Source organism: Aquarana catesbeiana, linkage group LG10 (genome assembly GCF_042186555.1).
Source record: "Aquarana catesbeiana isolate 2022-GZ linkage group LG10, ASM4218655v1, whole genome shotgun sequence".
NCBI classification, from domain to species: Eukaryota; Metazoa; Chordata; class Amphibia; order Anura; family Ranidae; genus Aquarana; species Aquarana catesbeiana.
Window position 1 is genome coordinate 77,213,629 of NC_133333.1, and position 24,725 is coordinate 77,238,353.

General features: G+C 46.0%; 1 protein-coding gene across 8 annotated transcripts in view; it reads left to right on the plus strand.

The window, feature by feature from the left end:
• Positions 1 to 24,725, plus strand: part of PPFIA3 (PTPRF interacting protein alpha 3) — a 715,578-nt gene that overhangs the window by 168,180 nt on the left and 522,673 nt on the right. For all 8 annotated transcript variants that reach the window (XM_073602297.1, XM_073602301.1, XM_073602303.1 and 5 more), the window contains one exon: positions 8,799 to 8,900. In XM_073602297.1, the coding sequence (XP_073458398.1) occupies positions 8,799 to 8,900 (102 nt within the window). The remainder of the gene's footprint in view (positions 1 to 8,798; positions 8,901 to 24,725) is intronic.

Here is a 24,725-nt window from a genome sequence, read left to right on the forward strand (position 1 = left end):
CGGGTACTCAGATGAACTGTGACAGGTACTCGGGTACTCTGATGGACTGTGACAGGTACTCTGATGGACTGTGACAGGTACTCGGGTACTCATATGGACTGTGACAGGTACTCAGGTTCTCAGGTACTCAGATGAACTGTGACAGGTACTCGGGTACTCTGATGGACTGTGACAGGTACTCGGGTACTCAGATGGCCTGTGACAGGTACTTGGGTATTCTGATGGACTGTGACAGGTACTCGGGTACTTATATCGACTGTGACAGGTACTTGGGTACTCAGATGGTCTGTGACAGGTACTCGGGTACTCAGATGGTCTGTGACAGGTACTCGGGTACTCTGATGGACTGTGACAGGTACTCGGGTACTCTGATGGACTGTGACAGGTACTCGGGTACTCTGATGGACTGCGACAGGTACTTTGATGGGTGGTGACAGGTACTATGATGGCTGGTGACAGGTCCTCTTTATTGGGGGGGGCAATCAGTGTGATTGGTGTACACTGTAAGCGGTAACGAGATGTTACCGCAATCCCCTTCTCACACACGATCGGGAACACGCCGCCACCGATCGCGTGCATGCACCGTGCACAGTGGGGGGAACCATCTGTGATCGGCCGTGACTTCATCACAGCTGATCACGTGGTAAACAGCCATGCCCAATGGCTGTTCACCCCCCTCGGTGGCGAGCGGTGTCTCCGTGACATGCCACCACCGAAGGAACAGGGATGCACGATCGCGTGCATTCCCTGTTTAAATAGGAGGCCTTCATATGACGCCCTCCCTCAACGAGAGCCGTGCCGCCTGGCCATCATATGACAGCCGGCGGTCAGAAAGCAGTTAAATAAGTGTTGCAGTGTCCCCATTATAGAAAGTAAATTTATTGGTCTGTAGTTAATTGGTAATGACTTCACTTTTTAAATATAGGCACCACATTGACCTTACACCCATCTGGTGGTACTACACCAGTCATAAGCCTCTGAAAATTAAAAAACAATGGCTTTGAAATATCAGGTACACACTATGATTTTTCCGTTCAACTTATGCCCCGTATACACGATCGGATTTTCCGACCAGATTTTTTTCCAAAGGATGTTGGCTCAAACTTGTCTTGCATACACACGGTCACACAAATGTTGGCCCAAAATTCCGAACGTGAGAACGCGGTGATATACAAGACGTACGACGAGCAGAGAGAAAGGAAGTTCAATAGCCAGTGCAGCTCCTTCTGCTTGATTCCGAGCACGCGTGAACTTTTGTGCGACGGACTTGTGTACACACGATCGGAATTTCCGAAAACAAAGTTTGTTGTCGGAAAATTTGAGAACCTGCTCTCAAACATTTGTGAGCGGAACTTGCGACAGCAAATGTCCGTTGGGGCATACACACGGTCGGACTTTCCGACAACAAGCTCACATATAAACCCGACAAATCACTGTACTAACGCGAACAATGTTAGTGCAGCGGTCTCCCCCAATGTGCCTTTGTGTTCTAACAGGGGGACCGCCTTCCTGCGAGGACACACTGATCAGCACAGGCAGCCATTGGCTGATCAGATGCTGGTTTCCTGTATGCCTGTTTAATAAAAGGTGGTCATTAGAATAGCTTCTGTTGGACAGGCTGCTGTACACAGGAATGTCAGTCGTTTTCCGTTGAACTACCGGTTGCTATTTAGCCATGTGCACCAGCCTGAAAGTGGAAGTTTAGTTCAAAACCTAACTCTAAACCAGGGATCCTCAAACTACGGCCCTCCAGCTGTTGCAGAACTACACATCCCATGAGGCATTGTAAAACTCTGATATTCACAGACATGACTAGGCATGATGGGAATTGTAGTTCCTGAACACCTGGAGCGCCGCAGTTTGAAGACCCCACATTCTAAGCCTAATCTATCTAGCCCTGTAAAGAAAAAAAAAAGAAAAAAAATTGCTATACTTACCTATTCTGCTCCAGTCCCAAGCTGAGCTGTCAGCAGCAGCTTCAGTGTGCGGGAGTGTGCAGGAGAGGCAGCTGACAACGGAAGCCCCATAGTATGTCTATGGGTGAAGTCACTTCCCAGGCATTTCATAGCTGTTGTCAGTTCTCTCCTGCACACAGCAGCCGACGTTGGAGACCGGACCGGCTGCAGAACAGGTAAGTATACCGATTTTTTTTTTTCTTTACAGGGCTAGATAGATTAGGCTTAGAATGTGGTACAGAGTAGGTTTAGCTTTAGTTTTGACTAAACGTCCACTTTAACTCTTTGAAGACACGTGGGTGTAAGCCATCTGGTCCAGACGCTTTATCCAAGTAGTTAAAATCCCCCATTATTATCACTGTCCCAGCCCTTGCAGCCCTTTCTGTCTGCAAGGAGCTGATTCTCCACCTCTTTATTAGCACTGGGTGACCTGTAACAAACTCAAATAGTTAACTTTGATGTGCAGTCACCCATACTGTATGCAGCTCCACCCATATTGCTTCAGCATCATCACACATCCATCAACAAGGTCCTCTTTCACACGCTTTGAGATCACTTCTTGTTTGCAGACAGACACTGCTACCTTTTAGTTTGTCCATGTCTCTCCAAAAGAGAGCATAGCCAGGAATATTAAGAGTCCAATCGTGTGAAGAGTGAAACCAAGATTCAGCAATACCAATTAAATCATAGTTCTCTTCATGTGCCAAAACTTCATATTTTGCATATCTGTTTTTGTAATACAAAATAGTACTATAATTTCCAACAGTTGTTTGTAACATTGGAAACTCCTTATCACCGACCCCATAGCCCTAACCCCCATTTTCCTCCATTCCACCCTTCATTAGTGTCTGACCCTTCTCTGACTTGTCAGCCCCATTATATTCTAATTCTCCCCCTCCTCCAGCCTTCCCATGAACATCTCCCCTAGCGCAGCAGACCTTCTTCTGTTTATAGAGGAAATAAACCTGATGGGTTTTACTTCCTCTTTTTTTCCCCTGCTTTCCCCTGCAAAGTAAAAGCATAATGGGCTAGTATGTATCTCATCTTAGCCCATTATATGGCGCTTACCTGCAAATGAAGCTGACGTTGTCCCCGCTGGTGGCCGCATACATCCTCGCCCCTCTTCCTTCCGGGGCCACAACTCTGTGACTGGCCGGAGTTGCGTTACTCCTGCGCATGCGAGCGGGAGCTATCAGTCATGGCACTTGCTAGTGAAGAAATGGCACGGATGGCCGTTTCTTCACAGCGCATGCGCTGATGACGTCGGCGCAAGTGTATATATTGAAAATAAATCCTAAACTGTGCAGGTTTAGGAGATATTTACAGTACCTACAGGTAAGCCTTATTATAGGCTTACCTGTAGGTACAAGTGGTGTAACTAGGTTCACAATCACTTTAAATGCACACTATCTCTAGCATATAGGTTGTACCCCAATGAAAAGTCAGTCCAGTTCTCTAGAAACCAAAATCCTTCCCCCTACAGAAGGTTTTTGGCCATGCATTCAGATCAAGCCATTTTTCAGCTTTCAACGCTGTCGCACTTTGACAATTGCACGGTCATGCTACACTGTACCCAAACAAATTTTTTATCATTTTCCTCACACAAATAGAGCTTTCTTTTGGTGGTATTTAATCACTGCTGGGTTTTTTATTTTTTACTAAAAAAAAAAAAAGACCAAAAGTTTTGAAAAAAATATTTATTTTACTTTCTGTTTCTGTTTCTGTCAGTATATTTTGTAACTAAGTAATTTTTCTCCTTCACTGATGTGTGCTGATGAGGCGGCACTGATGGGCACTGATAGGCCGAACTGATGGGCATTGATGAGGTGGCACTTATGGGTACTGATGAGGCGACACTTATGGGCACTGATTAGGTGGCACTAATATGCCACACTTATGGGCACTGATAGGTGGCACTGATGGGCACTGTTAGGTGGCACTGATTGGCACTAATAGGCGGCACTGGTGGGCACTGATACGTGGCAGTGGTGAGCACTGATAGGCGGCACTGGTGGGCACTGATAAGCGGCACGAATAGGCAGTACTTTGGACACTGATGGGCATTGATGGTCAACACTGATGGGCATTGATCAACAGCAGTTATGGGCAGCACTGAAAGGCGGCACTGATAGCCAGCACTGACTGGCATCGCTAATGGGCACTGATTGGTGGCACTTGTGGTCAGTGGTGGGCACTGATTGCTGGCACTGGTGGGCACTGATTGGTGACACAGTTGGTGCTATATTGTAATCAGGGCACTGATGATCAGTGCCCTGATTACATCCCTAAATGTCCCCTGTGAGGAGATGCCGCTGATCGTCTCTCCTCGCCACACACTCTGTCAGTGTGAGGCGAGGAGCGACGATTACCGGCATCTTCGTGTTTACATGTGACCGGCTGTGATTGGACACAGCCGATCACATGGTGAAAGAGCCTTTTACAGAGATCGGGGTCGCGCCGTGTCCTAGCAACATGGCGCGGGTGCGATCGCCGTGCTGCGCTCCCCCGTGGGCGAGTGAGAGCAGCCTTTCTGGGACGCCGACATATGATGGCGTCCCAGAACGAGAGCCACACCACCCTGCCGTCATTTGACGGTGGGCGGGCAGCAAGCAGTTAAAGCAGATCTTCAATGCATCTAAACACCACAAACCAAAAACACTATTTAGTTAATGTTTATTATTCTACTCTATTCTTATTTAGTCCGGCCCGCAGTTACAGTCATCAGACTCACTGCTGGGACAGACTCTGCTTGAATTGCGGGGCTTGCTCTGCATTCTGAAAGGCCTTGAGCGGCAGGAGGTGGTGCAGGGGCAGACCTGCTGCACCTCCTGCCCCACAGTTAAATTCAGTGTCCTTTTCGCTGTAATTTCACATAAAGCGTGCCTGTGTAAAAGCAGGGCGGGACCCTGGAAGTGCAGTAGGTCTGCTCTAATGCCAGCCCTTCAGAGAAGCAGCACAGCAGTAATAAACAGTGATCTACGGGGGAAAAAGAAGGCGATGATGGGGAAAAGAATGTGCTGGGGGAGGTGGCTCTGGTGGGGACACAAGTGTAGGGGGGGGGACTCTGATGGGTTACAAAAGTGTGTGTGTGGGGCTGTGATGGAGGACCTAGGGGGGGCTCTGCTGAGGACACAGATGTTCAAGGGGGGCCTGATGGTACACAAGTGTGGAGGGGACTCTGATAGGGGACATAAGTGTGGGGGCATCTGATGGGACACAAGTGTGCAGAGGGGGCTTTGATGGGCCTGCTGATGGCAGCCCTTTTTTAAATTCTACTCTATTCCATTGTTGAGGATTTATTTATAAATGACTTCTTTTTTTTTTTTTGGCCCACGAATATCTGTAAAATATATTATGTGGCCCTCGAAGTAAAAAGTTTGGAGACCCCTGCTTTATTTTGTTGAGAAATCACTTTGAAAAACACCCCCCCTAGCATTTCCGGCTGTAGCCATCTTGAGTAAGCAAAAATGATTCATGTAGTATTTACTTCCTGGAATCAATCTGCCCTTAGCTCAAGCATGCATGCAGGAGGGTGTGCTTAGCTAATTAAACCCCTCCTCCTCTCTTCCTCCTCTCTTCCCCTCCTGAGAAATGTAAAAATAAAAGTTTAGAACAAGTAAATCTGATATAATTTCCTATCTATTTACTAATGCTAGCAACATGAGGATTAAAAATAATCAATGTTGATTGGGAGAGTGAAGTTTCAATTTAACTAGACTGGTTGTCTGCTCTCTGCATGTAAACCTCTTTGGAACATCCCACAGTTCATGAAAGAGAATGAGATTTTTGCACTTACTGTAAATTTCTTGAAGTCCATTGAGCCACAACTCAGTGGCGGCTGGTGAAGTTTTAGGATGGGGGGGTGCCAGACCCTGCCCTTCCTTTTTGACCCCTCCTACTTCTCATAATCCCCACCCCTTATATAATCCACCCGCTCCGTCCCCTGTATTCCACTTGCTTCCATTTATAGTGTCAGGAGTATACAGCTCAGCATTACAGGACAGAATATACAGTCCGAGCATCACAGGAAAGAGTATATAGCTCAGTATTACAGATCAGAGTATATAGCTCAGCCTTACAGATCAGGGTATGTAGGTATACATCATCTGTCCTGTATACAGCTAGCTATATACACCCACCATCCTTCCTGTATATAGAGACCTTCCTACATCATCTGTCCTGTATACAGCTATATATACAGTAACAAGACAGATTATGTATATCTGCATGGAGGACGGTCTCTATATACAGGAAGGAAGAAGGTGGGTGTATATAGCTGTATACACTACACGGACAGATGTGTTTGCTGCTTGATGCCCCTTATTTAAACTGCTTGTGTTTATTTAAACCCTCTAATGTGTGGAAATCTCAAACTTCAATATCACCACAATACTGGTCTCTGTGATATGTAACGTCACATATAATACACATCACACTGAAAATAAGACCACTGCAAACTTAGCAGAGATGGTGGAAACCCCTCCTACAGATATTTGACTGTGGACTGTGTCAGTAAAGCAGTGGACAGTGTCAGTAGGGCAGTGGACAGTGTCCATTGCTTATCCGTGCAGCCTATCAGTGCAGTCTTATCAGTGCTCATAAGTGCAGCCTCAGTGCCAATCAGTGCAGCATATCAGTGCAGTCTTATCAGTGCCCATCAGTGCAGCATATCAGTGCAGTCTCATCTGTGCCCATCAGTGCACTCCTTTCATTCATTCATTGTAATTCAGTTCTTTCTATCTGTGCCCATAAGTGACACCTGCCTGTGCCCATCACTGCGGTCTCATCTATGCCCACCAGTGCAGCTTATCTCTGCCCACCAGTGCCCATAAGTGTGGTCTCATCTGCGCCCATCATTGTGGTCTCATCTGTGCCCACTAGTGCAGCCTATCTGTGCCCATAAGTGCTGTCTCATCTGTGCCCACCAGTGCTGTCTCATCTGTGCCCACCAGTTCCGTCTCATCTGTGCCCACCAGTTCCGTCTCATCTGTGCCCACCAGTGCCATCTCATCTGTACCCACTATGCCATCTCATCTGTGCCCACTAGTTCCATCTTATCTGTGCCCACTAGTGCTGTCTCACCTGTGCCCACTAGTGCCGTCTCACCTGTGCCCACCAGTGGCTTCTCATCTGTATATATAGCTGTATACACTACTACACAGATAATAGAAACAAATTGTGAGTACATCTGTCCTGTGTAGTGTATACAGTGTAGAGACTCTCTATATACAGGAAGGAAGAAGGTAGGTGTATATAGCTGTATACATTACACAGGACAGATGTACTCACAATTTGTGTATATGTAGTGTATACAGCTATAAATACACATGACATCCAGGTAGAGCAGAAATAATTCCCAAATGATGGCTCTAGTCCAGCCGCGTGATCGTCCGCCCTGGCCTGGGCCCAGTCTAAGTGGAGATTAGAATGACTGCAGAGAAGCGCAGGGAAGTATGTGCGGAGGAACAGATGGGCGGCTAGATCTCAGTATGAGACAAGTGAAGTGAGTCTGAGTGCAGTGCAGGAAAAGTCTGAGCTTGAGGCCCGCGGCGTCGGCACTTGCTGTTACTCATAGGCGCCGCTCAGGCTTTCCTTAATCTGCATGCACAGTCAACTCCACAGTCCACACACAGCACAGTGAGTGACTCAGTGAGTGGTGGGCGGTAAACCGGAAGTAACCGGAAGTAATGCGGCAGTGCTGCAAAAATCACCACCCACCGTCCTCCAGTCCCAGCCAATCAAACACAGACAAGGGACAAATGAGTGTAGAGTGGGAGTGTTCGAGGCACATCGCTTGCAAATCAGCTTCCCAGCTTGCAATCAGCTGAATGCAAGCTGGGAAGCTTCCCATAGACCACTGTGTGTCCGGCGCCTGGACACTTCTAAAGTGACCTTTTTTTTTTTTTTTTTTTTTGAGACTTGCTTGAGGGGGAGGGACAGGCCGCCACTGCACAGCTCCTATGCTCTTTCTTTGCATTGTGTTTTTTAGAATGACTAAAAGAGTGGTTATGGCCCCTACTGTCTGACCTTGTTTGTTTGACCTAGTGTCCAATCCTCTGGTAGGCAGCAATATACTCACAGTTCAAGAGTACTGTCTAACAGGTTGTGACCTTCAATGAACTGTAAAATGGGGATTTAATTACGAAAATGCCATTTTGTTTATTTAGTGCAAAAAATAATATTTTAATAAAAATATTGTGATTTGAAAAAGCAAAATGTGGCCTTTTAATTTATTGGAAGGTGAAGTTTTAATGATGGGTCTAATAGATATGTTGATATGACAGACATATACTAAAAAGTATTTTCATGATTGCAATAAATAAGTAATAAATATGTCAGTGAAGTAAACAAAAAATGAAAAAAAAACATAGAAAGCTTAATATTAAATAGAGTGTACTGCAAAGTCCCTGGCTACACAAAGCAAGCAGTGTATACATAGGGGTCTGAGCAAAGCTGAAACTCATTCCTCTGTGGGGCTTGCAGAGACCTGGGTTACACAAAATAATCAGTGTACTCTGTACTCTTGCTGCCAATCTCGCATCCCTTTCTCACCTTTCTGCCATTTGCAGAAAATAAACTTTTTTTCTCCTTCACCGGTTTCTCCTTATGCCTTTTTAATTTCTTTTTTTACTGAACTTGGGCATTTCAACTTCAGCTAGGGGACTAACAGCATTGCAATTATTGTGTGCAGAGTGGAGTAAGGAACATTGTCTTTCATTTAAGGAATGAGATGGGTGTCCCTGAGAGTGACACCTATGTAAGCCTTGTTATAAGAATTACTTTGCTTTGTTGTTTTATGCTTTGTTGGGCTGTTATATTTAGGCCATGTGTTTTATTTTGCAGGAGTTTGCGGCTCTCACTAAAGAGTTAAATCTGTGTCGCGAGCAGCTTCTTGAGCGAGAGGAAGAGATTGCTGAGCTTAAGGCAGAAAGGAACAACACTCGGGTAAGTGAGGAAATGCAGAGTGGAGGTAGGGGTGGTGGTGGTGGTGTCAGTCTTCCAAGAGGTCACATTTTGTCCTCTCTCCCATGCAATTACTTATTACCATCTGCAGTATTTAACTCCAAGCTTTAAAGCTTTAGCTACAAGCTTTAAATCTAATTATGAGTAGTAAATTCACTCTAAGATTTATTTACAGAAACAGTAAAATTTTAAACTTTTTTCCAAAATTATTGTGCTGTAAGATCCTGTAGAAGCAAAGGCCACTGTAGAGGTGCTATGCACTTAATTTCTCAGTGGAAGCCTTATTCTCTTCTGCCTCTTCACATCCTCTGTGAATTTCTGAAGCTCTCCTTTTCTCTTTCACTTACATTTGTTTGGAACAAGCAGTGCACGTTAGTTGGAGTCATGTGCACTGCTCTATACACACTTCAAATCCCATATTGTATAGTCCCTAGTCCATCTTGCAAGAGGGGGTGACTTTGTTTCCACATACAATGGGACCAGGCAAAAACAATATAGTCAAACTATAAACAGAAAGTCAGATCACATCAGCAAAAAAATAAAACAACACAAAAAAGGAATTTTGTGGCTGGCCATGGTCCAATGCACGTAGAGCTTGTGAGCGTCATTCTGATTCCGCTTGTTATATACACCCCTTATCAGGATATCTGCCAATCAAGAGATGGAGCCTCATGCAGGAGCCAATCAGAAAGCATACATTTGCAGTTTACGTGTAGTATTGCTAGGCAAGCCTGGAAAAGTTCTAACTAGCTAACTTTTGCCATGGTCCCTTTTAGAGGTTGTCTTCAGGTGTATTCAGTAGGTGTAGCCTCACGTTGGGCACCAAAATGTAGGGTAGATGGGGTGTGGTTGGTCATCACGTCCTCCATGTTTCCCTCCTTGTTGGGCACCAAACACGGGTCACATTAAAGGCCTACCCCGGGGTGGGTTCTTCTAGGCTACACTTGGCACTTTGAATAGCGTCACTGCCTTACACAGGGGGGTACCTTTACTGAAACAACCGAATGATCTCTAATAGGGATGAGCCGAACACCCCCCGGTTCGGTTCGCACCAGAACCTGCGAACGGACCGAAAATTCGCACGAACGCTGAAACCCCATTGACGTCTATGGGACTCGAACGTTCAAAATCAAAAGTGCTAATTTTAAAGGCTAATTTGCATGGTATTGTCCTAAAAAGGGTTTGGGGACCCGGGTCCTGCCCCAGCGGACATGTATCAATGCAAAAAAAACTTTTAAAAACGGCCGTTTTTTCGGGAGCAGTGAGTTTAATGATGCTTAAAGTAAAAAAAAAAAAAAAAGTGAAATATTCCTTTAAATATCGTACCTGGGGGGTGTCTATAGTATGCCTGTAAAGTGGCGCGTGTTTTCTGTGCTTAGAACAGTCCCTGCACAAAATGACATTTTTAAAGGAAAAAGTCATTTAAAACTGCTTGCGGCTTTAATGTAATGTTGGGTCCTGGCAATATGGATGAAAATCAGTGAGACAAACGGCATGGGTACCCTCCAGTCCATTACCAGGCCCTTTGGGTCCTGTATGGATATTAAGGGGAACCCCGCACCCAAATTAAAAAAAGGAAAGGCGTGGGGCTCCCAGGCCCTATATACTCTGAACAGCAGTATACAAGCGGTCCAAACAAGACAGGGACTGTAGGTTTGTTGTTAAGTATAATCTGTTTGTAATTTTGAACTGGTACTTTTTTAAAGTGTAGCTCCAGCCAAAAAATCTGTTTTTAAGCTTTTTGGAAAACATAGGGAAGGGTTATCACCCCTGTGACATTTGTTTTGTTGTCTGTGTTCCTCTTCAGAAGATTTCACCTCACTTTTTGTCCCAATGACAAATGTTTTTTGAAAATTTTGGGTTTTTAGTGAAACAAGGATTGGTGATAAAGCATCAGTGGAAAGGAGAAATGTTTTTTCCCATATTAACTCTTACAGGAGAGAATTTCCCTTCCTAGGGGTAGATTTCATCTCACTTCCTGTTGTCTCCTTCCGTTTGCAAGTAGGAGTCATTTTAAGTTGGATGTTTGAAAGTAGGGGCCTGCCCTATATACTCAGCAGAAATTTGGGCCTTAGGTGCTGTTGTGGCCTCAACACTATAAGCCCTCACAGGGCCCTGCTGTGAAATATTAGATCAAGAATTGTAATTACATGCCCCTGTTGAACAGGGCCAGAAAAATTCGGCCTTTGGTGATGGTGGTGGTGGTGCTGGTGCCATAACACTGTAAGTCCTCACAGTTAATCTTGGTGGGGGCAGAAACGGGCCCTGCTGTGAAATATTCGATCAAAAATTGTAATTACATGCCCCTGTTGAACAGGGGCTGAAAAATTGGGCCTTTGGTGGTGGTGGTGGTGTTGGTGCCACAACACTGTAAGTCCTCACAGTTAATCTTGGTGGGCGCAGAAACGGGCCCTGCTGTGAAATATTAGATCAAGAATTCTAGTAACATGTCCCTGTTGAACAGGGGCTGAAAATTTGGGCCTTAGGCACTGGTACTGGTGCCACAACACTGCAGTCCCTCACAGATACTCTAGTTGGAACGCAGGAACGAGCCCTGCTGCAAAAGAATTGCATCAAAAATTGTAATTACACGCCCCTGTAAAACAGGGCCTGAAAAATTGGGCCTTAGGCACTGGTGCTGGTGCCACAACACTGCAACCCCTCACAGATACTCTAGTTGGAACGCAGGAACGAGCCCTGCTGCAAAGTATTGCATCAAAAATTGTAATTACACGCCCCTGTTAAACAGGGGCTGAAAAATTGGGCCTTAGTCACTGGTGCTGGTGCCACAACACTGCAAACCCTCACAGATACTCTAGTTGGAGCGCAGGAACTAGCCCTGCTGCAAAGAATTGCATCAAAAATTGTAATTACATGCCCTTGTTAAACAGGGGATTAAAAATTGGGCCTTAGGCACTGGTGGCGGCGTCCAGAACCAAAAATGTTCTTACAAGCTATCAGCATGATCATTGAGGAGGAAAAGGATAATTACTCAGCATAACAGGATAGTCACTCAGCATCAGCATAGCAGTCTTTGAAGGGATCTGACATTTCAAAAAAAATTATTTGGTTACATCAGCATCAGGTGCTTGGTAGCTGGTGGTGATCCAAGACTGATTCATTTTTATGAAGGTCAGTCGATCGACCAAGTTGGTGGACAGACGCACCCTGTGATCGGTTACAAAGCCTCCAGCAGCACTGAATGTACATTCCGAAAGAACTCTGGATGCAGGACAGGCCAGTAGCTCAATTGCATACTGTGCAAGCTCTGGCCAGTGATCCATCCTCAAGACCCAGTAACCCAGAGGATTTTCGGTGGGAAAGGTGTCCAAGTCAGATCTTGCCCCTAGGTATTCCTGCACCATGTAAAACAGACGCTGGCGATGGTTGCTGGAACCGATCATACCTTGGGAAAAAAATTGTCTGAACGCATCGGTCAGACGGCCACCTTCTCCACCGCACCTTCTTTGACCGAAGCCTCAGCAACACGTTGTCCAGAAACAGGAGTTTGTAACCTCCCAGTCTCTGGGAACGCGTTGCACAGACCTTTCTGCAAGGCCTCCCGAAGATGTTTCATCCTCTGCTCCCTCTGTGACGGCAAGATAAGGTCCGCAACCTTACCCTTGTAACGTGGATCAAGGAGGGTTGCCAGCCAGTATTGGTCCTTCTCCTTGATACCACGAATACGAGGATCCTTACGCAGGCTTTGCAGGATCAGGGAGGCCATGCAGCATAGGTTTGCTTAGGCATTCGGTCCGGAGTTCTCTGGGTCAGTAAGGACGACATAGTCCGCAGCCACCTCCCCCCAGCCACGTACAAGTCCATGTGTTTCTTGGGACTGATCCCTTAAAGACTGCTGCTGATGCTGAGTGCCAGGCTCCACCTCCATACTGACACAATCCTCCTCCTCTTCCTCCTCCTCCTCGTCCTCTTCCTGTGTGATCAGCGGGCACGCAGGAACACTGTCTGGATAAAGGGGGCCTTGAGAGCTAAGGAAGTCCTCCTCTTCCTGCCTCTGTTCTGCCTCGTCCATTATTCCACGCAGTGTGTGCTCCAACAGGTGGACAGGGGGGACAGTGTCACTGATGCATGCACTGTCACTGCTCACCATCCTCGTGGCCTCCTCAAATGGTGACAGGACAGTGCATGCATCCCTGATCATGGCCCACTGGCGTGGGGAAAAAAAAACAAGCTCCCCTGACCCTGTCCTGGTGCCATAGTTGCACAGGTACTCATTGATGGCCCTCTGCTGCGTGTGCAGCCACTGCAGCATGGCCAACGTTGAGTTTCACCTGGTGGGCATGTCACAGATTAGGCGGTTCTTGGGCAGGTTAAACTCCTTTTGGAGGTCTGCCAGCCGGGCACTGGCATTATATGACCGGCGGAAATGCACACAGCTTTCCTGGCCAGCCTCAGGACATCCTGTAAGCCCGGGTACCTGCCCAGGAACCACTGCACCACCAAGTTAAGGATGTGAGCCAAACAGAGCACATGGGTCAGTTGTCCCTGTCGGAGGGCGGAGAGGAGGTTGGTGCCTTTGTCGCAAACCACCATTCCTGCCTTAGGTTGGCGTGGTGTCAACCACCTCTGAACCTGCCCCTGCAGAGCTGACAGAACCTCTGCCCCAGTGTGGCTCCTGTCCCCCAAGCACACCAGCTCAAGCACCGCATGGCATCTTTTGGCCTGCGTACTTGCGTAACCCCTTGAATGCCTACGGAGCACCGCTGGTTCTGAGGACAAAGCACAGGAAGAGGCCATGCAGGAAGAAGAAGAGGGGGTGGAGGAGAGAGGTGTGTCACAATCATTAGTAGTGGCATTTTGGAGGCATGGTGGTGGAACAACCTCCAACACTACTGCACCTTGTCCTGCATCCTTCCCAGCTGCCAGCAGAGTGACCCAATGCACCGTGAAACTTAGGTATCATCCCTGTCCATGCCTGCGGGACCATGAGTCAGCAGTAATATGCACCTTACCGCTGACCGCCCTGTCCAGCGAGGCCAAGACATTGCCTTCCACATGCCGGTAGAGAGCTGGAATCGCCTTCCGTGAGAAAAAGTGGCGTTTGGGTATCTGCCACTGAGGAACCGCACATTCCACAAACTCACAGAAGGGGCAGAGTCTACCAACTGAAAAGGTAGCAGTTGAAGTACTAGCAGTTTTGTCAAGCTAGTATTCAACCGCTGGCATGTGGATGGCTGGGAGCGAACTTCTTTCGGTGGTGCAGCAGCTGGGGCAGGGAAATTTGCCTGGTACAATCTGACGTCGGTGTACCGAAAACAGATTGCCCACAAGTACTTGGCTGTGACACACCTAATTCTACACCTTCATTCCTCTCAGTGCAGGTCTCAGAGAGGACTGAAGGTATAGTGGGGTGGAGATCTCAGCTGATGAGGAGCAAGGAGAGGTCCTCTTTGTTCTTTGGTGTGGGTCTTTTAGATATGCTTGCCAACGAACTGCATGGCAGGTCAACATATGTCTGGTCAAGCATGTGGTGCCCAAGCGGGAGATGTTTTGGCCACGCGAGATACGCTTGAGACATATGTTGCAAATAGCAGCAGTGCGATCTGATGCACTCGTCTCAAAAAAGGCCCACACCAAAGAACTTTTGGAATAACGCGCAGAGACAGCAGCGCCCTGCACATGCGGAGCTTTCCGGTGTGATGCAGTCAGTATGCTGCCCTTAGGCTGGCCCCTGGAGGGCATCCTGCCTCGTTGGTGATGTGCCTCCTCCTCCTCCCCCTCCTCCTCTCTCCTATCAGGCACCCACGTTGAGTCAGTGACCTCATCATCCCCTCTCTCCTCATCACTGGAGCAAACCTGGCAGTATGCTGCAGCAGGGGGAGCATGACTGCTAGATTGCTGTCCTTCTTGGGCACCCCCTCTGTCCGTGCTCACGTTACTGCCTTCATCTAGCTCAGTATCATCATCAGAGCCTTCTAAACGCTGGGCATCCTCCTGGAGCATGTACCCAACACTGTGGTCAAACAGTTCGAGGGACTCCTCAGGAGGACATGGTGGGGCTGGGGAAGGAGTCACTGATGCCATTGAGCCGAGGGAAGAGGCTGCGTTGGCAGCTGCTTTGCCAGACAAAGTACCCTGAGCATGGGTGAGGGAGGATGAGGACGGCTTGGTCATCCACTCAACCAAGTCTTCCGCATGTTGCGGCTCAACACGGCCAGCTGCCAAAAAAAAGGCCAAACGTGTCCCACGGCCACGTGCTGATGAGGATGCACCGTCTCCACGACCAGCACCGTTGCCTCTAGACACAGAGCCTGCTTGCCCTCTTTTATTGGCTTGTGACTGTCTGCCTCTCCTTGTTGGCCTTCCAGACATACTAATGGCCTGTAGCTGCACTAAGCTGGGATATGTATATATATATATATATATATATATGTACTGCAGCTAGCAAAATCAACTGCCTGCCTACAGTGTGAGAACACCACCAACCTTCTACAGGTAGCTTTAGCTGAACACTGTGCAGAGGTCGCACTACAATAATGTGTAAATAATTTAGCTGCCTGCGGTAGTGATGGGATCAGGAAAACACCACCAACCTTCTACAGGTAGCTTTAGCTGAACAGTGCAGAGGTCGCACTACACTAACGTGTAAATAATTTAGCTGCCTGCGGTAGTGATAGGATCAGGAAAACACCACCAACCTTCTACAGGTAGCTTTAGCTGAACAGTGCAGAGGTCGCACTACACTAACGTGTAAATAATTTAGCTGCCTGCAGTAGTGATAGGATCAGGAAAACACCACCAACCTTCTACAGGTAGCTTTAGCTGAACACTGTGCAGAGGCTGCACTGCACTAACATGTAAATACTTTAGCTGCCTGCGGTAGTGATAGGATCAGGAAAACACCACCAACCTTCTACAGGTAGCTTTAGCTGAACACTGTGCAGAGGTCGCACTACACTAACATGTAAATACTTTAGCTGCCTGTGGTAGTGATAGGATCAGGAAAACACCACCAACCTTCTACAGGTAGCTTTTGCTGAACACTGTTCAGAGGACGCACTACACTAACTTGTAGTTTTAGCTGAACACTGCGAGGAGGATGCACTACACTAACTTGTAGCTTTAGCTGAACACTGTGCAGAGGTCACACTAAACTAACCTGTAGCTTTAGCTGAACACTGTGAGGAGGAAGCACTACACTAACTTGTAGCTTTAGCTGAACACTGTGCAGAGGTCACACTAAACTAACCTGTAGCTTTAGCTAAACACTCTGAGGAGGACGCACTACACTAACTTGTAGCTTTAGCTGAACACTGTGAGGAGGACGCACTACACTAACTTGTAGCTTTAGATGAACACTGTGCAGAGGTCGCACTACACTAACTTGTAGTTTTAGCTGAACACTGTTCAGAGCACGCTCTACACTAACTTGTAGCTTTAGCTGAACACTGTGCAGAGGTCGCACTAAAATAACTTGTAGCTTTAGCTGAACACTGTGCAGATGTCGCACTACACTAACTTGTAGTTTTAGCTGAACACTGTGAGGAGGACGCACTACACTAACTTGTAGCTTTAGCTGAACACTGTGCAGAGGTCACACTAAACTAACCTGTAGCTTTAGCTGAACACTGTGAGGAGGACGCACTACACTAACTTGTAGCTTTAGCTGAACACTGTGCAGAGGTCACACTAAACTAACTTGTAGCTTTAGCTGAACACTGTGAGGAGGACGCACTACACTGTAAATAGTCTAGCTGCCTGACTGTGGTACTAATAGACTCAAAAGAACAAAGAACACCAGCAATTTTCTTCATGTAGCTGTAAATACTGTAAAAAGACAAGCCTGCCTGTCAGTAGGAAGATAACAGGAACGGATCTAGCTAAACTGAATACAGTGTATATATATATGGCACTGTCTCTCTCTCTCTATCTCTCAGCAAGCCGGAACACACTACACAGGGCTGCCGTGCAGGTGGCCTTATATAGTGTGGGGCGTGTTCTAAAACCCCTGAGCCATAATTGGCCAAAGCCACCCTGGCTTTGGCCAATTACAGCTCTCTCTACTGACGGCGCTGTGATTGGCCAAGCATGTGGGTCATAGTGCATGATTGGCCAATCATCAGCCAGCAATGCACTGCGATGCCACAGTGAATTATGGGCCGTGGCGTGCCACACGAATTTGGCGCGAACGGCCCATAACGTTTGCAATTCGACGAACGGTCGAAACAGACGATGTTCGAGTCGAACATGGGTTCGAATAGAACACGAAGTTCATCCCTAATCTCTAATAAGCTTATTTGATGTTACTGCACATCACCACGGTCACTTGTGCATTTAGGAGGGACACACAGAGCTCTTTCCCTCTCCACCCATCCAGCGTATTTCCGTTATCTCTCTCCCAGTGCCTCTATGGGGTCCCACTGTGCACCTAGTGCGGACTCCATGCGTGCACGTCTCTTGACTCTTCTTCTTCCATACCTGTGTACAGGATGAGGGTCCAGCAGTGCAGATCTGCTTTCGTTGTTATGGGAGACAGAACGCTGCTGAAGGAGTGCCAACAACATCTCCCTTGCTGCAAGAGGCTTTCTCACCTGTCACATGTACACGATTATGACAGACTGCTAGAGAGACCTTTGTTACCCTTGGTAGCCACTGTATCTTTACACTGTATGAACTCCTGTACCATGATCTTCGTACCCCGATGTGTTTAGTGATCTGAGCTGTATACTGCACCCCCTGAGTAACTTCAGACCAAGCAAAGCTTCAATTGCTTTAATTGAATAAATTAACATGATGAAATATACAGACAATAGTCGGAAATAAAGTCATTTCACTAATATCCCTAGTCCCTAACCCAGGCTTGTGGCTGCCCCAGCATACCAAAAGTCCATTCTTGGCAGAGTCCATGAATGGTATCTTTAGGAAGGACTGCAAGTTCTAGCAGTCTTCCTGGGCAGAGGGGACTCTGACCTAGGCATGGCAGTGGGAATCCAGGCTCCAGCAACAGCAGTGAACGGGTCCGACCAGAAAGGATGGGTCAGAACTGAACAGGCAGAACTGCAACAGGAGAGCTCCCTGGGTCCGGGTCTCCATCCCTTTTATAGCACACAGGACCTACCAAGAAAAACCTGGGAGACACAATTAACTCCAACCTTTCTGGCTGGAGCACCATTAACCACTACCTGCCTACATACCACCCCTCCAAAGAGTACTGTCCCGGCTGCATAACACACCCCAACATTTTACATTTACAGGGCATCACAACATTTGGCAGAACAGGGCAACAATAACTTTGGCAGTTGAACAAGACAATAGTGCAACAGTAAACTTGGTAGTAGCAACAACATAACCTTGCAGCTCTTAAATATAAAAGCCAGGATTCAGCAAAGACACAAGTTTTCCTGTGTAGGGTGGGTACTCCAAATCCTATGTATAACCAGGAAGTATCCATCAGGCTTGACAATCTAATGGGTCCATGTAAATGTGCCTTGCCATTTTGTAAAACTTGTACAGATGGTGGAACTCTGCCTCAATATATTCATTTTGTTGCTTAAAAGTTCTCTGGTGCTCGGGAAAATTAAGCTTCTTCCAAAGAGCTTTGCTGTATAACAGGCCTCTCATCCTATAGGAACAACTGCTCAGGAACAAACGGAAACACTCGCCCATATATTCTCTAGACATGTGCAATTCGTTTTAGTCCGAATCTAAATTCAGACACATTTTTGGTTATTCTGAGATTCGGATACATCCGTGTTATGCATTGAAATTGGTTTAGTTTTGTTTATTTGTTTTTTAATGCATCCCAATTTGAATTTGGATTGGTCGAAAAATGATTGATCAATTTGAATTCTGTGTAAAAAATAGCTGGTTGTTAAAGAGCAGGCTGGGAAGCCGGCCGCTAGGTCCTTAACAACCGATGACTCATTAGCTGTCAGCGGGTTTCATCAGGCATCACATGCCTGACGAAGGGGTCCTGCACGGCTCCAAAACGTTGCACTTATCTCTGTGATGTGATCTCTCTCAATAAAAGTTGTTAATAGAAAAATAGAAATTTATTAGAAAAGTGTTAAAAGCAAACATCCAAAGATGAGTATTTGAAATTACAGTATATTTAACAGTGCAAACTGATTTTATGTCTACATGTTTTGCCTTGGTTATTGGCTTCTTCAGGAGAATTTTTGATATCGGGCACAGTATACACTGGAAATAGAGAGAATTTTTAAAACAAAAAAATGTATAACAAAATAAACCATCGAAATACATAACAAATATACAACAGACACATACAAATTTGGACAATCAAGAATTGGCAAAGTGCATTGCGCAAACAACTCCAATAAGGTCATGTAAATTACCTGCATATTCAAAAAGCTATATGTATGTTTATTGAGGCTCCGGAGTCATAGGGGTATAGAGAATTGGATCATCAGGTATAACCATAGAGGTGGATGTAACTTTAAATACAACCGTTTATATTGTCCAACTGAAAGGGAGAGTCATAAGAACAAATAAACCTGGGAATATGAGAAATCCCCAAATGAATGTCATTATAACAAACACAACATGGAGGTGGCAAACACAGAGGTGGCAGTCCTAGATGTCACTGCTACCCCTAACAGCCGGGAGAGCAGCCCATCTAGTAGAGGTGGTGAGGGGAGTGCAGGTAGGCCTAGGCAGTTGGTGGTAATAGGGGATTCTATAATCAGAAGGATTGATAGAATAATTTGTCGCCAGGATCGCCTCAACCGAATGGATTGCTGTCTCCCTGGTGCTAGGGTTCAGCATGTGGTGGACCGGGTGGATAAATTACTGGGAGGGGCTGGGCATGACCCAGCTGTCTTGGTCCATGTTGGAACCAATGCCAGTATACATGGAAGGTGGAGGCTCCTTAAGAATCAATTTAAAGAAGCTCTGGTGCATGAGGAGAGCTGTGATGTAATCTGTATTGCTGAAACTTGGCTTCAATCCTCACATGACTGGGCTATTAATATACCTGGCTATGCACTCTTTCGGAGAGACGGGGTGAAAAGGAAAGGTGGAGGGGTCTGTCTCTATGTGAGAAGTGATCTTAAAGCAAGTGTGAAAGAGGACCTGGTTGATGGAGAGTGTGATGAGTCTGAAGCATTATGGGTGGAACTGCATATAGATGTGCGTAGTTCAAAGTTAATCATTGGAGTTTGTTATAGACCACCCAGTGTTAACGAGGAGGTGGAGACTCAGCTCCTTGCACAGATGGAAAGGGCTGGGACGGTGATAATAATGGGGGATTTTAGCTACCCAGCAATTGACTGGAATAATGGTACTGCTGGGACAGTTAAAGGGCAAAAATTTATAAACCTATTACAAGACAATTTTATGGTCCAGTTTATTGGGGCCCCCAACTAGGAATTAAGTTCTGTTGGACCTGGTAATCTCAAACCATGCAGAGCTTATTACTAATGTTCAGATAAAGGAACACCTGGGTAGCAGTGATCATAACTTGATTTCATTTGATGTTAGCTGTAAGCAAGAAATATATACGGGAAAGATAAAAACACTTAACCTCAAGTGAGCAAATTTTCCAAGGATGAGGGCTGCTCTCCAGGATTTAGACTGGGAGGGAATATTGGCATCGATAAACACAGAACAGAAATGGGAATTCTTCAAAAAGACTGTTTGGGACCTCACTGCAAAGTATATTCCCATGGGAAATAAGTTTAAAAGGCTAAAAATAAAACCTATGTGGCTAACTGGCTAAAAGACAGAATTCAGAGATTAGTGGTTAATGATTCTTACTCTGAATGGTCTAAGGTTATCAGTGGTGTACCCCAAGGTTCAGTGCTGGGACCCTTACTTTTTAATAACTTTATAAATGATATTGGGTCTGGGATCAAAAGTAACATTTCTGTCTTTGCAGATGACACCAAGCTATGCAGTGGAATAACGTCCTTACAGGATGTCTCCAATTTACAAGCCAACCTCAATGCACTGTCTAGTTGGGCGACTATGTGGCAGATTATTATTATTATTATTATTATTATTATTATTATACAGGATTTATATAGTGCCAACAGTTTACGCAGCGCTTTACAATATAAAAGGGAGGCAATACAGTTATAATACAATAAAATACAAGAGTATTAAGAGGGCCCTGCTCAGCAGAGCTTACAATCTAATAGGGTGGGGCAGGTGGTACAAAACGTTGTAACTGTGGGGAATGAGCTGTTAGGTAGGAGATTCGTTGGAGACGTGATAGGCTTTCCTGAAAAGATGAGTTTTCAGGGATCGCCTGAAGGTAGCAAGGGTAGGGGATAGCCTGACAGGTTGAGGTAGCGAGTTCCAGAGGATGGGAGAGGCTCTGGAGAAATCCTGGAGACGAGCATGGGAGGAGAAGATGACAGATGGCAGACAATGTTTAATGTTGAGAAATGTAAAGTTATGCATTTGGGGGCTAAGAATATGCATTCATCATACATGCTAGGGGGAGTACAACTGGAGGAATACGTAGTGGAGAAGGATCTGGGTGTTTTGGTAGATCATAAGCTCAATAATAACATGCAATGCCAAGCTGCAGTTTCCAATGCAAGCAAAGTCCTTTCTTGTATTAAGAGAGGTATGGACTCCAGAGAGAGAGATATAATTTTGCCCCTGTTCAAATCTTTAGTAAGACCTCATCTGGAATATCCAGTTCCAGTTCAGTTTTGGGCACCAGTTCGTAAAAAGGATATCGGGAACTGGAGAAAGTGCAGAGAAGGGCAACCAAACTGATAAGAGGCATGGAGGAGCTCAGCTATGAGGAAAGATTAGTGGAACGGAATGTATGCACTCTTGAGAAGAGGAGAATAAGTGGGGATATGATCAACATGTTCAAATATATAAGGGGTCCATATAGTGAACTTGGTGTTGAGTTATTCTCGTTACAGTCAACACAGAGGACACAAGGTCACTCTTTACATCTAGAGGAAAAGAGATTTCTTCTCCAAATACGGAAAGGTTTCTTCACAGTAAGAGCTGTGAAAATGTGGAATAGACTCCCGCCAGAGGTGCTTCTGGCCAGCTCAGTAGATTGCTTTGAGAAAGGCCTGGCTACTTTCCTAAATGTACATAATATAACTGGGTACTAACATTTATAGGTGAAGTTGATCCAGGGAAAATCCGATTGCCTCTTCGGGGATCGGGAAGGAATTTTTTCCCCTGCTGTAGCAAATTGGAGCATGCTCTGCTGGTGTTTTTTGCCTTTCTCTGGATCTGTGGGTATAGAATTGGGTATATTGGATTGTATGATATTTTTTATTTTATTTTTTTTTTTTTATGGTTGAACTGGATGGGTTTGTGTCTTTTTTCAACCTGACTAACTATGAAACGTTAAGCCATAAGGGGAAAATGATCTATGGTTGTTACCCCACAGATAGGATCCTTTGATATATTCCAAGACTTAACTTGATTGATAACTTCAAATCCCAGAATATATAGATAAAGTTGTAAAAGATGATGAGAGAGATGAAATGGATAGGTTTCTGAAATTTCATAAAGTCAGAGTATGACTCTTGAATCAGAAAAATAAATAATCCAATCACTAATTATTCCAACACTTTACCTACTTGCCAACCAGCCCATAGCTGAATGACGGCTACAGGGAGGTTGCATAACTCTGGGAGCGCATACAGTGACGTCCTACCAGAATCCCGCTCTCGCGTGCCCCCTGAGGCGCGCACCTGAGAACGTCTGTGACCGCCGGGTCCAGAGGACCCCGCACATCACGGATCACAGTAAATGGCCGCTTGTAGCGGCCGTTTACCACGTGATCGCTCCGTCAAATGATGGAGCGATCACTTGTAAACAAACCGGCGTCATGTCATGACGCCAGTTCCTCTCTTCCCTCTGTGTACCGATCGGTACAGTGTGAGAGGAGAGGGGGAGAGATCGGATGGCAGCAGTGCTGTGGGCTGGATCTGTAGTGCCCACAGCGTTGCTCTGTGACAATTGCAGTCATATCCAGCCACCCATACATCCATCTATACTCAGCCATCCCTCCATGCTCAGCCATACTCTGTAATACGCTGCAATACCCTGCAATACCCCGCAATGCCCTGCAATACTCTGCAATACCCTGCCATACTCTACCATACCCTGCAATACTCTGCAATACCCAGCCATACCCTGCAATACCCTGCCATACTCTGCAATACTCTGCCACACTCTGCCATACCCTGCCATAATCTACCATACCCTGCAATACTCTGCAATACCCTGCAATACTCTGCAATACCCCGCAATACCCTGCCATACTCTGCAATACCCTGCAACATGCTTTAATACCCTGCAATAAACTGCAATACTCTGCCATACCCTGCAATACCCTGCCATACCCTGCCATACTCTGCAATACCCTGCAATACCCTGCCATACCCTGCCATACTCTGCCATACCCTGCCATACTCTGCCATACCCTGTAATACTCTGCCATACCCTGCAATACTCTGCAATACTCTGCCATACTCTGCAATACTCTGCCATACTCTGCAATACCCGGCCATACTCTGCAATACCCAGCCATACTCTGCAATACCCAGCCATATCCAGCCATACTCTGCCATACCCAGCCATACTCTGCTATACCCAGCCATACTCTGCAATACCCAGCCATACTCTGCAATACCCAGCCATACTCTGCAATACTCGGTGATACCAAGCCATACCCAGTCATACTCGGTGATACCCTGCCATACTCAGCCATACCCAGCCATGCTCAGCCATACTCGGCCATGCTCGGCCAAACTCTGCCATGCTCAACCATACTCGGCTGTACTCGGCCTCTGTATGTGGCCAGGCTTTGGAAGTCTCACACGTGGTATCGCCGTACTCAGGAGGAGTAGGAGAATCTATTTTGGGGTGTCATTTTTGGTATGTACATGCTATGTGTTAGAAATATATAGTATAAATGGACAACTTTGTGTTAAAAAAAAATGCGTTTATACCATTTCACGCCAGCCGTCATATGACGTCCTTGACTTTGTGCGGGGGTATCTGAATGATGCCTGCTACAGGCATCATTCAGATATCAGCTTTTTCACCAGGCGATTCCCTACACCATAAGAATGATCATAGTGGCTGTTCCACTTCTTGACCGTTCTTACGGGAGGCGAGAGGGGACTTCCCCCCCTCCCGCCTCCCTCTGGTGCTTCTACCGACTCACCGCTATGATCAAAGCCAGGATCGTTTCTTTTTTTTTTATTTCAGCTTCTCAGCCTAGAGGTGAGATATGGGGTCTTATTGACCCCATATCTCTCTGTAAAGAGGACCTGTCATGCCATATTCCTATTACAAGGGATGTTCATAGGAATAAAAGTGATCAAAAAATGTATTTTTTGGAAAAAAGTGTCAAACTAAAATAAAGTAAAATAAACAATAAAAAAAAAAAAAAAAAAAAAAAAAATTAAAGCTCCCCTGTCCCCATGTGTTCGCATGCAGAAGCGAACGCATATGTAAGTCCCGCCCACATATGAAAACGGTGTTCAAACCACACATGTGAGGTATCGCTGTGAACGTTAGAGCGAGAGCAATAATTTTGGCCCTAGACCTCCTCTGTAACTCAAAACATGTAACCAGTAAAAAATTTTATAGCGTCGCCTATGGGGATTTTTAAGTAGCGACGTTTGGCGCCATTACACGAGCTTGTGCAATTTCGAAGGGTGACATGTTAGGTATCTCTTTACTCGGCGTAACTTCATCTTTCACATTATGCAAAAACATTGGGCTAACTTTACTGTTTTGTTTTTTTTTTAAAGCACAAAACAGTTTTTTCCCCAAGAAAATGTGTTTGAAAAATTGCTGCGCAAATACCGTGTGAGATAAAAAGTTGCAACG